The sequence below is a fragment of the Bos indicus x Bos taurus genome, chromosome 17 (genome assembly GCF_003369695.1).
Source record: "Bos indicus x Bos taurus breed Angus x Brahman F1 hybrid chromosome 17, Bos_hybrid_MaternalHap_v2.0, whole genome shotgun sequence".
NCBI classification, from domain to species: domain Eukaryota; kingdom Metazoa; phylum Chordata; class Mammalia; order Artiodactyla; family Bovidae; genus Bos; species Bos indicus x Bos taurus.
In genome coordinates, this window is record NC_040092.1 from 58,278,672 (window position 1) to 58,293,135 (window position 14,464).

The window sequence follows — 14,464 nt, forward strand, 5'->3', positions numbered from 1 at the left end:
TTGCCTTTGCTTGCATTTCTGAGGCATGTTTCTCTATCTGGGAAGGCTGATTATCTTTCCCACAAAGCATGTAGTCTTAATAGAAATCAAGCAATAATTTAGATTTAGAGATCACAAGAGTGGAATATAATCTACTATTTTCTAATTTAAATCAAAGTATTTGTTGAAAGTATACAGGTATAAGTGGAAACTTGAAAACTGGGGAGTAAGTAGTTTTACTAACCTGAGTCCTTTAGAGATTAAGAAATCTGGCAATATTATAGCTACAAAAAATTAGTTTTTAAGAGACTGTGTCTGACTCTGTTGGGATGTAAAATCTGGGCATGTGTATTTAAAAAGCTTCGAGTAATTCTAGTTAAAGAGTCATTGCCTTAAACCCTAAGTCTCTGTTCTGCAAATTCTGCAGCTTTTGGTGAAAGTTGTAGTTTTTAAAATGTGATTTCTGGGGGAACTATTTTTGGGGTGGGAGCAAAATACTTAACATTAAAATATAAACTATGAGGTTTTTCTTACTGCATATTTCATTGAAATTAGATGATCACGTTTATGTTTATCAGGTTCTGGTTAACCTAAGGTATTACTCTATAGTCTTAATTTACATGCCTTTTAAGATACTGTGAAATATTGGTCAGCCTCTTGACTACTATATTGAAAGCTGGTAATTAAAGCCAAGACTCAGATCGCTTGATTTTATTTTAAACTTGCAGCTATCGACACCGAAGAACAGAGCAAGAAGAAGATGAAGAATTATTAACAGAAAGCTCCAAAGCAACCAATGTTTGCACTCGGTTTGAAGACTCTCCATCGTGTATGTTATATATATTTAATAACTTCTTTAAAACATCCCCTTGTAGCCTTTGGTTAATGTTGGGGTTTTTCTTGGCTATAATTTATAAAGGGAATTTTAAGTAATCTTTGAAATTTATTGATTGTGAAATGAACTTCAGATACTTTTTTGGCTAGAAGTCATAGTATATCATTACGATAGTGATGCTGTATTTCAAAAGGGCATAAATCACCATTGTGCTTGATGTTTCCTGAATGTGTATGTAAAAATGGGGATGGAATTTGCCATATATTTGCCCTAGAGAAGAAAGATGTGTAGGAAAAGGTACTTATTAAAGACTTTTTTTTACTCATCTCCTGATTTTGTCTTTAAGTTTATAAATGGTTTTCCAAAAGAAAACATAGTTAACCAGGTTTAAGTTTTACTTATATATAATCTTGGGTTTCCCAAGTGGCATTAGTGGTAAAGAGGCCACTTGCCAGTGCAAGAGACTGACACATAGGTTCGATCCCTGGGTCAGGAGATCCCCTGGAGGAGGGCATGGCAGCCACTCTGGTATTCTTGCTTGGAGGAGAGTCCCATGGACAGAGGAGCGTGGCAGGCTACAGTCCATGAAGTTGCAAAGAGTCGGATATGACTGAAGCGACATAGCATGCATGTATAATCTTGGTTGTCTGGTGGCACAGTTTTCTTTACTGAAGCCCAGTAATTTTTTTTTTCCTGACCTTTCTCTTTCTCACTTGATGACAAGTTTGTGTGATCATAGTGGTTGTGAGCAAAAGAAAAATTTATAGTAGTATAGGATTCATAATTTGGATTGGAAGTTATAATTAACTGTCATCTGGAACTCTTAGCAGACTAAACTTCAGGGAGGATAGGATCTGATTAGAAATGCATCAGTCTGGTTAAAGTGTGTATCTCCAGATTTTTTTTTTTTCTTTTGGCTACAGAGTACCCAGTTTTCTTACTATGAAGCTAGAGGCCAGAGCCAGATTTGTGGCCCAGAGAGAAAGGAAATTTGAAGTATTTGAGTTGTCTCTTTCTCACATTCTTACAGTGTATCCAGTTTTCCTAGTGTTAATTAACATTTCATCTCAGAGCAGTGTTTTTCAAAAGGGATGGAATATAGAATATACATATATTTTTTTAAAAAGTTGGGTTATTTGTGATCCATATACTTAGTAATTATTCTGGAATGGGAAATGTAAACCCTGAACGATATTGTTCCTCTTTGTAGGACCTCTTGGAAAAGCAAAGTAAGGAAGGGTAAAGGAAAAATAATCTTTTATTAATTTTTTTAAATTTCCCCTTTGTTAAGAGAAAAACAGTCCCCAGCGAACCTCTGTTTTGGTCATCAGGGAAGGTGAAAACACTTGGTTAGAAACACTTGCGCTGACATTGAGAAAGGAAATAGGCCAGAGAGTCTCTAGGACCAATATATGGTAACATAAGGACTGAGTGGCTGGGGCGCTCTGATGCCTTCCATCGTGTTTCTTGTCTTCTATATCCATCTGCTCCTTCTCTGCTCCACAGCACAGCAGCTACCTTTCCTGACTTGGAACTTGCCAAAGTCCCATTCTTAAAACCTAGTGAAGAAGGCACAGTCAAAATAAACGTGTAGGCCCAAGTTAAACCTCTGAGTGTCAAATGAAGGAGGGGCTGCCCACCTGTATTTCTTGTCTTTAAAATGTGCATGTCATTTTCCTTTTGTTCTTAGATGTAAAATGGGGTAAACTGAGAGATTATCAAGTCCGAGGATTAAATTGGCTCATTTCTTTGTATGAGAACGGCATCAATGGTATCCTTGCAGATGAAATGGTATGTGTTTGGTAGCTTTTGTAGAAGGCCATGTTTCATAATTTAAACCTTGTACACTATTTAGATTTATAAAAGTTAAGACTTATAAGATACAGTTTATTGATTATACTATAGACTGTTAGCAAACTAATCCTGTGTCACACTAATAATTAGCTCACTTTAGTTGCCTAAGTGGGATCTATATATATACTTCAATTGTGAGGAATTATTATCTATGAAAGTGTAATAAATTTAAAAATAATATGTTTTGAGAAGCGTGCCTTTGGTTGACTTTTGTAATATAATGATTTGGCCATCTCCCCTTGCTCCCTACCCCCCACTTCTGTGAGACACAGGGGGGATTAGTTGAACGTCATCAATAAATATTTTCTCTGTGATGGCACCTTGTACAGTTGTATCTTGTAAAACATTGTATCTTGTTTACTGTTTACTAGTTCTATAGTGAATGTTTTAAGTTTCTCTATAGCTAGCTACAGTGCTAAGACAATTGTTTGGAGAAAGTAATGGAGTGAGAAGAAATGGGTCTCAGTTCTAGCTCTGCCGGGTGGCCCTGGGAAAGCGTGCATCTGAGCTTTGTGGGGGGTAATGGTACGTCCCTCACGGACTGGTGAAGGTTAAATACCATAGCACTTGTCCGCTGGACACAGGGCAAGATTGTGCTATTTGTTAGGTGTACATACAGCTTTTCTTTTAAATGTTTCTGTACCAATCAGGAAATAATAAATACAAGAGTCTGTTTCGTTCCATGTTTCCTAGCTTTGTGGTTATTTTCTCTTTCAGGGCCTGGGAAAGACACTTCAAACAATTTCTCTTCTTGGGTACATGAAACACTATAGAAACATTCCTGGTCCTCATATGGTTTTGGTGCCTAAGTCTACATTACACAACTGGATGAGTGAATTCAAGAGATGGGTACCAACACTTAGATCTGTTTGTTTAATAGGGGATAAAGAACAAAGGGTAAGTTTCTCATATTTCATTAACAATTTTGATATTAAAAGAATTTGAATTTAGGTTTGGGGAAAGGGGATAACTGGAGGAGGGATAAAAGAAGAGAAAGGGTCCCAATAATAAGCCTGGTCTTCATAAATATTAGTAATTTGTAAGTGGAATATTATCTTGATGGCTAAGATTCATCCTGGGGAAAAAGGAATTGTAGACTGTAGAAAGCTATAAGAATATAGTTTGTTTCTCCTGCTTTTTGGGGGTGGTTATAAAATTGAAGGCTTTATTCCCATTCTAGAGCAATTTCTTCATAATAATTTAAGTAGTAAAAATGTAAATAGTAACTTGACACGTTGGTATCATATCTATCAAAATAAGTTAAAATATTGATCAGCTGACACATCCTTTTTGGGAGAGGAAATGGAAATAATGAGGGCTTCCCTAGTGGCACAGTGGTAAAATCTGCCTGTCTATGCAGGAGACATGGGTTGATCCTTGAGTCAGGAAGATCCCCTGGAGAAGGAAATGGCAACCCACTCCATATTGTTGCCTTGGAGATCCTGTGGACAGAGGAGCCTTGTGGGTTACAGTCCATGGAGTCACAAAATTAGGCAACTTAGCGACTAAAATAGCACCACCAACAATGGAAATAGTTGACACTATTAAGAACATAAAATTTGGATTAAAAAATGGACTTATACTGTATTGAAGGACTATGTATTAAATTTTGTTTTCCCTTCATTCAGCTATCAGTGATGACTCTAGATTTCTTTTCTCCCTTTTTAGCTATTTTGGGTATTTTAAGTTACAGAATCCTTACTGTGCTTTGAAACCCAGAGGTTTAACCAGTCTTTGCCTTTGTTTCCTCACCTGTAAAATGAGGAAATTCATAGCAATGTCTTAATAGATCTATAAACTTAAAGTAAATGAAAATGCTTACTGCAAACTAATCTTTAGTCCTTAGTCCTTATGTATCTTTATGTCAGAAAACTCTTTATCCTTTCCTAAACCTGTGTCCAAAAAATTTCAACACTTAGTGGAATTGTGGAAATAAGACATTTTAAGAATTAGTCTTATTGACTTCTGCACCAAAGAATTTTGTCAGTTACTTATTACATGGCTGTGACATAGGATTAATGAAGTTACTTTGAGCTAGTTCTAGCTGCTTGTGTACTATAGGTAACTCTTAATTCTTTTTTACTATTCCGCCACCCCCGCCCCCCCGCCCCTGGCCCATGCTCTTGTTAACAGTAAATTTAATGTATAGTTTATTTTTGCATGATGGAATTTTTTTTTTCTTTTGTTAAACAGGCTGCTTTTGTCAGAGATGTTTTGTTACCAGGAGAATGGGATGTATGTGTAACTTCTTATGAAATGCTTATTAAAGAGAAGTCTGTTTTTAAAAAATTTAACTGGAGGTACTTAGTTATTGATGAAGCTCACAGGATCAAAAATGAAAAATCCAAGGTAATTTGATATTTAGATTTGAAAATCATTTGTGCCTTCATTTAGAATTTGATCAATATGCAGACTATTCATTCTAATGATGAATTTGGTTCTTGCAGTTGTCAGAAATAGTGAGGGAATTCAAGACTACAAATCGACTATTATTAACTGGAACACCTCTTCAAAACAACTTGCATGAACTTTGGTCACTTCTTAATTTTTTGTTACCAGATGTCTTTAATTCAGCTGATGTAAGTATTTCTTATTATTTTCTGGTTGGAGTAGTTTTTTGATACTTAATATTTTTGAAATAGAACTGGCCTGCTTCAAGAAACATACAAACTTATATAGAAAGAGATCAGAATTTTGGTTACCAGAGGTGGGAACCAGGGGAGAAGCAGAATTGGATGAAGGCAGTTAAGAGGTGCAAAGTTTATTGTACTTATTTATCTTCCACTTATAAGATCATTAAGTACTTGAGATGTACAGCATGATAAATGTAACACTGCTACATGTTATATATGAACATTGTTAAGAGTAAATAATGACTAAAAGTAATAATAAATCCAATATACACAATATTTTTTCTGTTTATCAAAAATTGTATATCTGTATTAAATGATGGATGTTCTCTAAACATTGTCATTGCACTGTACACTTTAAACCTCATCCAGAGCTGTCAGTTTATCTCAGTAAAACCAGAAGAATTAAATAATTTGGCCTACCTTTTCGTACTGCTTGAGATAATCATTACTTTTTCACACTTTTAGGTAGTTAGCCTCCTGTAACCTACCAAGTTTTGTTTGCATCCTGAGAGTTTACTTTTGTGCCTTTGATTTCAGTCTCATTTTTGAAGTCATGGCTTGTTCTTTCTGGAATGTCATAAATTCGCATTCTTATTGGGTGGTCATGTTGGCCTGACACTGCTCTAGGTGGACTGCTTTAGTTCTTAAGGCGGTGCTCAGGCTCTTCCCCAAGTGAATTTGGGTACTTCCTGTTGCCTGAGTTTTAAGTCCCTAGGATGGCCTCTTCTCAGAATGGCCTTCAAATTTGGTGAAGTCTGTCTAGCCATATTTTCTTATGGTCTAAGAAGCATAGAGACTAATCCTTAGCTTTGATAGGTTATTTGTGATGATAGAAATGGTTAGTTAATTAATTGAACTCTTGGTTGTACTTAAAGTGTAAATTATGTTGACAGTCTATGCAATTAGTAATTTTGGTTTTCTGTCAGGTTCGACTTCATTTTTGAACCTTTGCTCCCATTTCTGGAGTGTGTGTGTGGCTTTGAAGAGCTTATTCAAATAAGTTCCAAAAAGGTGTTAATTTTGATTGGGTGTGTTATGTAAGGATCATTTTAAGAGTAGATTTTATTATTTTTACGTTTTAAAATTTTTTTGAGAAGATTGTATTCTTGAAAGGCAATTTAATCAGTGTCAGCCAGCTACTTTAATTCTGCTTTTACTTACTTTGATTTTTGTTTTTGAGATAATTTTTCTTACCACATTGACGTGTTTATTTGTTTAATAATCTCTGTTAAAACTTTTGGTTGACACAATTCTAAGATTATGTTTACTAATAAAGCAAATACAGTTAATGCTTGAACAATAGAAGTGGGTGGGTCCACATGCACAAAAATGTTTTTTCAGTAGTAAATACTAAGTTCTGCGTGATATGCAGTGGTTAAGCCGACTATAAGTTACGTGTGGATTTTCAGTTGCATGGAGTGTTGGTGCTCCTAACCTCTGTGTTGTTCAAGGGCCAGCTGTATATAATAAACTTGCTCAAGAGGTAAAGCTAGGGAAACTGTCCTTTTCAAATCCTACCCAAACACTAAAGAAATGTCTGTATTCTCAATTTTACTTTTAGAAAGTTTAACAAAAATTGGCATTGCTCTAGAAACCTTGTGTTTGAGGTATGAGTGATCTTAGCAAACTGTAAAGTGGTTTTAACTTTTAAGATTTTTCTGAAACAAGCATATTTTTTTTTTTCAGAAATAATTGATTTTCATATCTACAAAACTGTCTCCAATTATTTTCTTTTCACTTTGAAACTTGTCATCTTGATGTTTAAGAAATACATGATTCTAAAATGAATTGCTAACAATAACACACATTAAAAAAAAGGAACTAAATGATTTTTGCAGTTCACAATTCAAATATTAAATTAATTTAGAAGTTGTTATATGCTATATAACCTAGCATGATAAGGTATTTGCAGTTACTATTATGGCTGTAAATTTGAGCGAACTGGGAGGGAGTGAAGGCTGGGAGGCCTGGCGTGCTGCCGTCCATGGGATGGCAAAGAGTTGGACACGCCTTAGCAACTGAACACACATAAAGTTACTATTACTCTAATCTTAATGTATTTTTTGTTTGTTAATCTAGGACTTTGATTCCTGGTTTGATACAAATAATTGCCTTGGGGATCAAAAGTTAGTTGAGAGACTTCATATGGTAAGTATTTTGGAGTAGGGTTAAAAAAGCATGTTTCTAATGGGAAAAATGATACTGATTAGTATATTGCTTTTCTGTTAACAAAAAGCACAGTGGCTTTAGAGTCAAATCTGTTTGAATCTGCCCACTTTAGTACTTATGATGGGAAGAGGGGGTAATGTATGGCAGTTTAAGTCTTAGAGCCTAGGGTGAAATTCTAACTGTGAATTAATTAAGTAACATACAGTGGGTTAACGTACAGTGAAGTAGCATAAGAACTTAATATGAACAAGTTCTGGAAGCTTTAGTTGTATTTTCCTGCCATAGGAGAATCTAACAGATTTGCTTCCGAAAGGCTAAAGGTCCATCTGTTGTTCTTAAATCAATTGATTGTGTACAAGCAACTGCTAATAGTGCAGTGTGAACAGAGTTGATGTTTTTGCTGTAAAATACAGCCTTGTTCCTTCCTGTGAAGATTCACAAGTGAAAGTTGGTAGGAAGATAGAAATTTCTCTAACAGACCCCAGGTTATAATACCCGGACCAGCAGGATAAAGCATGTGAGCATTACATACAAGGCCTTTCATGACCTAACTCAGGGTTTCTCAACTGGTGTTGACATTTTGGATGGGGAAGGTGATTTTCTTGTTCAGTAGCGGCATCCTGGACACTTCTGCTCACTCTGTGCCAGTAGTATGCCCTCATTTGTGACAGTGAGAAATGTTTCAAGGCCCTAGAAACATGTCCTGTGGGACAAAATCGCTCCTCCTCCACAGAGGTAATGTTTCTGTTAATAATGTTCTCCAACTTCTGTTTCACTTCTTAATCGAGCTTTACTTTGTTAAAATTGCTGACCCCACTGTCAGTGTTCTGTAACCACTGTCCTAATTTCAGTGTCTTTGCTTATCTTTTCTTCCACATCTAGTATTCTCTTTCTTGCCTTTACGAATAATACTTCAGCCAAGACTTGGTGGTGATGTCACCTTCTCCATGAGTACCCAGGCCGAGGCCAGCCTAGAGGCTCCTCTGTAGCCTGTCTTTAATAATCCAGTATTCTAACATTATGGGACTTTGCACAGGCTACTGAAATGACTCCTTTACAAATGCTTTCCCTCTGGATTGTAAACACAAAGGCAGGATGTGTCTTACGTTTGCTTTTGTATCCCTAGCATAATGCCTGGCTCAAAGTGCATATTTGATTAAGGGGAAAAAATTAAAAACTTTTGAGTGTTCAAATATTTGTATATAAATTAATTTTAAGGTTCTCTAAAGTTCTGTGTACTGAAATTTTATTTTGTACATATTTGAAGATAATGGTCTCCTAGACACCTTTGTTTCAGTTTAGATGGCATTTAAGCATGTAAGCACTCAATTTAGATGTATTTGTTCAGAGGGTTGTGGGGTGAATGTGTAGGCTTTGCTTAATAAATAGATAGGTACATGTAGGTAAAGCATACCAAAGCACAACAGAATCCCGGTTTTGGCATTTGTTTATTTTATTTACATAGCAGCATGAAGATGCTTGTCAAATCAGGGGGTACAGGTCTGGTAGCTGCCTCTCCACGCTGTCCTGAGATTCCCACTGTAGCTCCTGTGTCTTGTAATGAAAGAGTGTATTCACAATCACATGGTGTACTTGGGCATGAGAGAATTCTTTAAATGAGTTTTCTTTAGTTGCAAGAAATCCCACACCAAAGCCTAACTTGTGCATATTTTTAATAATTGCAGAATTTATGAGTTGGTTGAGTGAGTTCTCTGCTGATTTTACCTGGATTTACCCAGCTGCATGTACATGGACAGTTCTGGAAGAGGGCCAGGGGGGCCGAAGGTCCTCACTCACGTGGCTGGCAGTTGGTGCCAGCTTTTGGTTGGGCTCCACTAGCTTCCTTACGTGATGATATTCGAGAAGTGTTGCTTATTGTTTTTCTCATCAATTTTTGTTGTTTGATCACATTTTTATAAGCTAGTGGTAAATAGAAAGGAAGATAAAAATAAAAGGATATCTTTTGCTTTATACCTGTCTTACAATTATTTTATGAAAATTAATTACCTATATACAACAGGGGTATGTCTCACAAATATAATATTGTATAAAAGAAACCAGATATAAATTGGGCATATACTATGAGTCTTTATATATAAATAAAGTTAAAAACCATCAAAACTTATGTATGACGTTAAAAACTGAATATTGGTCACCTTTGGGAAGAAAGGCAGGGGGATAGTGACTGGGAAGGTTGTATTGTCTACTTCCATAAGAAAAAGATAAATTAGGGAATATGATGACATCATAATGTGGACCTAGCCTTTTCTTAAGTGACTGGTTTTAAATTTGAAAGGCAGTGAATGTTGACAATATCTTTAAAATTTACTATTGTTTTTTACACTTTATGACAAGTGTATCAAGTGTTTACTTATTATATATTGAATAGTCATCTTAATATACTCTTTGGGAAGCCTGTAATAATAAATTATATATTTGGAAGGGAGAAGTCCTAAGAATCTTTTGATATTCAAGAAGGCACATTTCTGTGTATTTAATGGATGCTTTTAAGATCCTGAAATATTACTTACGTTACCAGTAAAGGTCATCTCCATTTCTTTCTGCTCTTTGAAGGTTTTGCGTCCATTCCTCCTCCGTCGAATTAAGGCTGATGTTGAAAAGAGTTTACCTCCAAAGAAGGAAGTAAAAATCTATGTGGGTCTCAGCAAAATGCAAAGGGAATGGTATGTGTTTTGAGATGTTTTTGAGATCATCCTTTTAATTCTTCACTAACTTTCATTTGTATTTTGCTTTTGTATTTGTATTGTCAAGGAATTCAGTTTGCTGGTTTGCACTCAGCCTGAACAGTTTCCCAGATGTAGAACCTAGGACTTCCTAATCAAATTTATGATACAAAGTCTTTCTTAAAGATGACAGAATCAGCTTGGGAAGTTTATGAATTCAAAAGTTAAGCTTGGCATTTAACAGAGATGGATGTAAAGCCCTCTACATGGGTTTTTAAAAAAGAAACCATGGTGGCACAGACTTGAGACATGTGGTTAACCTTCTGGGTCATAAATACTGGCCCATGGGCTCATGCTAGTCCCTGATGAAGTCAGAGATGGTAGAAGTCTGAGAAAACTTAAGTGCTTTCTCTTATCTCAGAAAGCTATATTTATTTAGTTTATAAGTCCATTTTGAGCTGATGTTTTATTTTAGGTTAGATTAAAATGTCCTTTTGTGAAATTACAGTAATGACACATGGTAGCTATTTTGAAAGCACCTAAATAGGGCATACTAAGAAAGTTGTATCATAATAAACTGTGGAAAATTCTGAAAGAGATGGGAATACCAGACCACCTGACCTGCCTCTTGAGAAACCTGTATGCAGGTCAGGAAGCAACAGTTAGAACTGGAATGGAACAACAGACTGGTTCCAAATAGGAAAAGGAGTTTGTCAAGGCTGTATATTGTCACCCTGCTTATTTAACTCATATGCAGAGTACATCATGAGAAACGCTGGGCTGGAAGAAGCACAAGCTGGAATCTAGATTTCCGAGAGAAATATCAATAACCTCAGATATACAGATGACACCACCCTTATGGCAGAAAGTGAAGAGCAACTAAAGAGCCTCTTGATGAAAGTGAGAGTGGAGAGTGAAAAAGTTGGCTTAAAGCTCAACATTCAGAAAACGAAGATCATGGCATCTGGTCCCATCACTTCATGGCAAATAGATGGGGAAACAGTGGAAACGGGTCCCAGATCACTGCAGATGGTGACTGCAGCCATGAAATTAAAAGGCGCTTACTCCTTGGAAGGAAAGTGATGACCAACCTAGATAGCATATTGAAAAGCAGAGACATTACTTTGCCAACAAAGGTCCATCTAGTCAAGGCTATGGTTTTTCCAGTGGTCATGTATGGATGTGAGAGTTGGACTGAAGAAAGCTGAGTGCTGAAGAATTGATGCTTTTGAACTGTGGTGTTGGAGAAGTCTCTTGAGAGTCCCTTGGACTGCAAGGAGATCCAACCAGTCCATTCTAAAGATCAGCCGTGGGTGTTCTTTGGAAGGAATGATGCTAAGGCTGAAACTCCAGTACTTTGGCCACCTCATGCGAAGAGTTGACTCATTGGAAAAGACTCTGATGCTGGGAGGGATTGGGGGCAGGAGGACAAAAGGGGACGAGAGAGGATGAGATGGCTGGATGGCATCTGACTCTATGGACGTGAGTTTGAGTGAACTCCAGGAGATGGTGATGGACAGGGAGGCCTGGAGTGCTGCAATTCATGGGGTCGCAAAGAGTCGGACACTACTGAGCCACTGAACTGAACTGCACTGAAGGAAGTTGTAAACCTTGTAAATTTATGTTATTTTTGTTTTTTCTGTTTTCCTTTTTTAAGTTTTATGGGTGTATGAAATCTTAAAAGGCTAGAAACTGCTGACTAAAGTGTTCAGAGGAGGGAAATAATTAGCCACTCTGTTCTTATGCATCTCAAGTATGTTCAGTTCAGTGCTCAACGTTGATAAGTATTTTCAAGGGGCTGGAGTTGTTGGTAAAAGGACAGAAAAGATAAAAGGCAAAGAAGTGGGCAAAAGGCAGCCCGTTTTAAATGTCCTCAAAAATTTTGAAAGGTTTTAATAGAGTAGCAAAGAGTTAGGCCTGTCTTATGTGGCTCTAAAATACAGAATTAAGACATGAATCGGTGCTGAGGTAAAGCAACTTTTTTTTTAGTTTATAACCACATTGGTGAATTTTACATTAGAATTGTGCTGGAAAGGTCTGCCTTGAATATTTTGTGCCTCCTAATTGGAGTTGTTAAGCATAGATGGCTTTGGTTATTTAAGTTGTTGCTCAGAGGATTCAGGGTCCTGAAACTTTGGTATTTGGACAGATTACTCTTTCCTTTGGGCTTCCCTGGTGGCTCAGAGGTTAAAGCGTCTGCCTGCAGTGCAGGAGACCTGGGTTCAATCCCTGGGTTGGGAAGATCCCCTGGAGAAGGAAATGGCAGCCCACTCCAGTACTCTTGCCTGGAGAATCCCATGGATGGAGGAGCCTGGTGGGCTACAGTCCACGGGGTCGCAAAGAGTCGGACACGACTGAGCAACTTCACTCACTCTTTCCTTTAGGATAATGTCTAACTTTCTAGTGTATACAGTCAAGGCTTTTCATAATCCAGCCTTACCTTAACTACCCCCTTCTTTCCCCTCAGCCCATGTACTTTAACTTACATTTAAAGCTGTTGTATTAATTTTGTTTTCATCATCATGCCTTATGCTCTCATAATTCTTACTTCCTCCTTACCCAAATGCTACCTTGGCCACATTGAATAATAATGGAATAGTAGCATTCTTCTTTTGGGAAAGACTACAGATTAAAATTATGTTTAAAACTTATATTTAAAATTTGGCTTTATTATTACTTAAAAATGTTGTATCATTATAGTTTTGTTTCAGTTCATCCCAAGAAGATGAATTTACTCTTTTGGGACTCTAGGCCCAAGCATTATAGGTGCACATTAGGACACTGAAGGTGGGGAGGGGGAACAGTAAAGAGAAACAAGAAAAAAGAAGTTCGGGTGGTACACTCCTAAGCGCACATTAGAAGTTGATGTGTTGTTTCATATGGGTATTTTGGGGTTGAGATGGGCTTAAGTATATAAAATGCCAGGGACCCATCCAGGAACATTTGAGCCATCGATGTTTTTCTTTAAAATGTTTTCTTTTCACTAGGTATACTCGGATATTGATGAAGGATATAGATATACTGAACTCTGCAGGGAAGATGGACAAAATGCGGCTATTGAACATTCTGATGCAGTTGAGGAAGTGCTGTAACCACCCCTATCTCTTTGATGGGGCTGAACCGGGTCCTCCTTACACAACGGACATGCATCTGGTTACCAACAGTGGCAAAATGGTGGTGTTAGACAAGCTGCTCCCTAAATTAAAAGAACAAGGTACCTCTGTTACTGGTATCAAACGAAGAAGTAGTGGAAACTTTTAAGATTGTGATGTTAAAGTGAGGGAGCTCCCCTGCACTGGCACTTTGTAAAGTTGAAGTTTGGGACATTGAAAAACTCCTGTGCATTAATCTGAGCTTCACACCCCACCCTGCCAATCCCCCAGTTTTAAGCCTCAAATTTTTTAGAAAGTGAACTGTAGTTAGGGCAGTCAAACTCACTGGATTTTTGAGGGGAAATTCTCATTTTCTATACACTTCCCTAGAAATACCATTTTTTTGGTTATAATATGCCAAGAGTGCCCTTCCCACTCATATACAGTTCACAGAGCCTTTGATAGATGGTGGTGGTGTGTTCATAGTGGTGTTCTTCAGTTATTTATGTGTATTTTTAATTTAATTAAACATTATATGCATGGACCCAAAACAGTTTTATTTATAATATGCTAACTTTTTATATGAAAATGAGTATGTGTACAGATCTATTTAAATTACATGAGTGTAGAGCGAGTTTAGTATGAAGCCAGCTTCAGCAGTTGTAAGCTAGTGGCACAGCTTGTTTTCATCTGTACTGCACCTGTTTCCTCCTTTTGGACTCTTGAACCGTATCCCAGATATCAAGGCATTTCATGAACAAATTTTTCATTCTATAAAATGAAGTACACAGGTTTCAAATTTCTCCATTTGTGTTTCTCTGTATATTTTGATAAGAATGATAATTGTACCAGTAGATAACTCTGTTTTAGGATATTGACTGTTGAAAACATTGTTAGAGTTGTCAGTGAATTTGTTTTCCTTTTATACCTTTCTTGGGAAATGTATTTTCTAAAATACTTTCCTTAAAAGTTGAGTAACTGAAGAAACTTGAGTGCAGGGAAGGGTGGCAAGGAGTGGGTAGGAGACTGCTGAGCATCCTTGCGCATTTAGGGCATGAGAACGTGGAACATGAGCAGAGTATCAGCCTCAGATTCTGAGACAAGGTAGTTTCATAATTATTTTCCAAAATGATCCACTGGTCGTCTCATATCCTACTGAAGGCATTGTGCAGCTGGCTAAAGAAATGGGAGTATTGGATAATTTGCGTTGTGGCCTAA

The 14,464-nt window shown here is 37.0% G+C and overlaps 1 protein-coding gene across 1 annotated transcript in view; it reads left to right on the forward strand.

Moving 5' to 3' along the window:
* Positions 1-14,464, forward strand: part of SMARCA5 (SWI/SNF related, matrix associated, actin dependent regulator of chromatin, subfamily a, member 5) — a 38,898-nt gene that overhangs the window by 10,669 nt on the left and 13,765 nt on the right. Inside the window, exons 4-11 of the mRNA XM_027567429.1 lie at positions 708-808; positions 2,505-2,605; positions 3,386-3,565; positions 4,862-5,017; positions 5,116-5,247; positions 7,381-7,449; positions 10,045-10,154; positions 13,142-13,368. Coding sequence (XP_027423230.1) covers positions 708-808; positions 2,505-2,605; positions 3,386-3,565; positions 4,862-5,017; positions 5,116-5,247; positions 7,381-7,449; positions 10,045-10,154; positions 13,142-13,368 — 1,076 coding nt within the window. The remainder of the gene's footprint in view (positions 1-707; positions 809-2,504; positions 2,606-3,385; positions 3,566-4,861; positions 5,018-5,115; positions 5,248-7,380; positions 7,450-10,044; positions 10,155-13,141; positions 13,369-14,464) is intronic.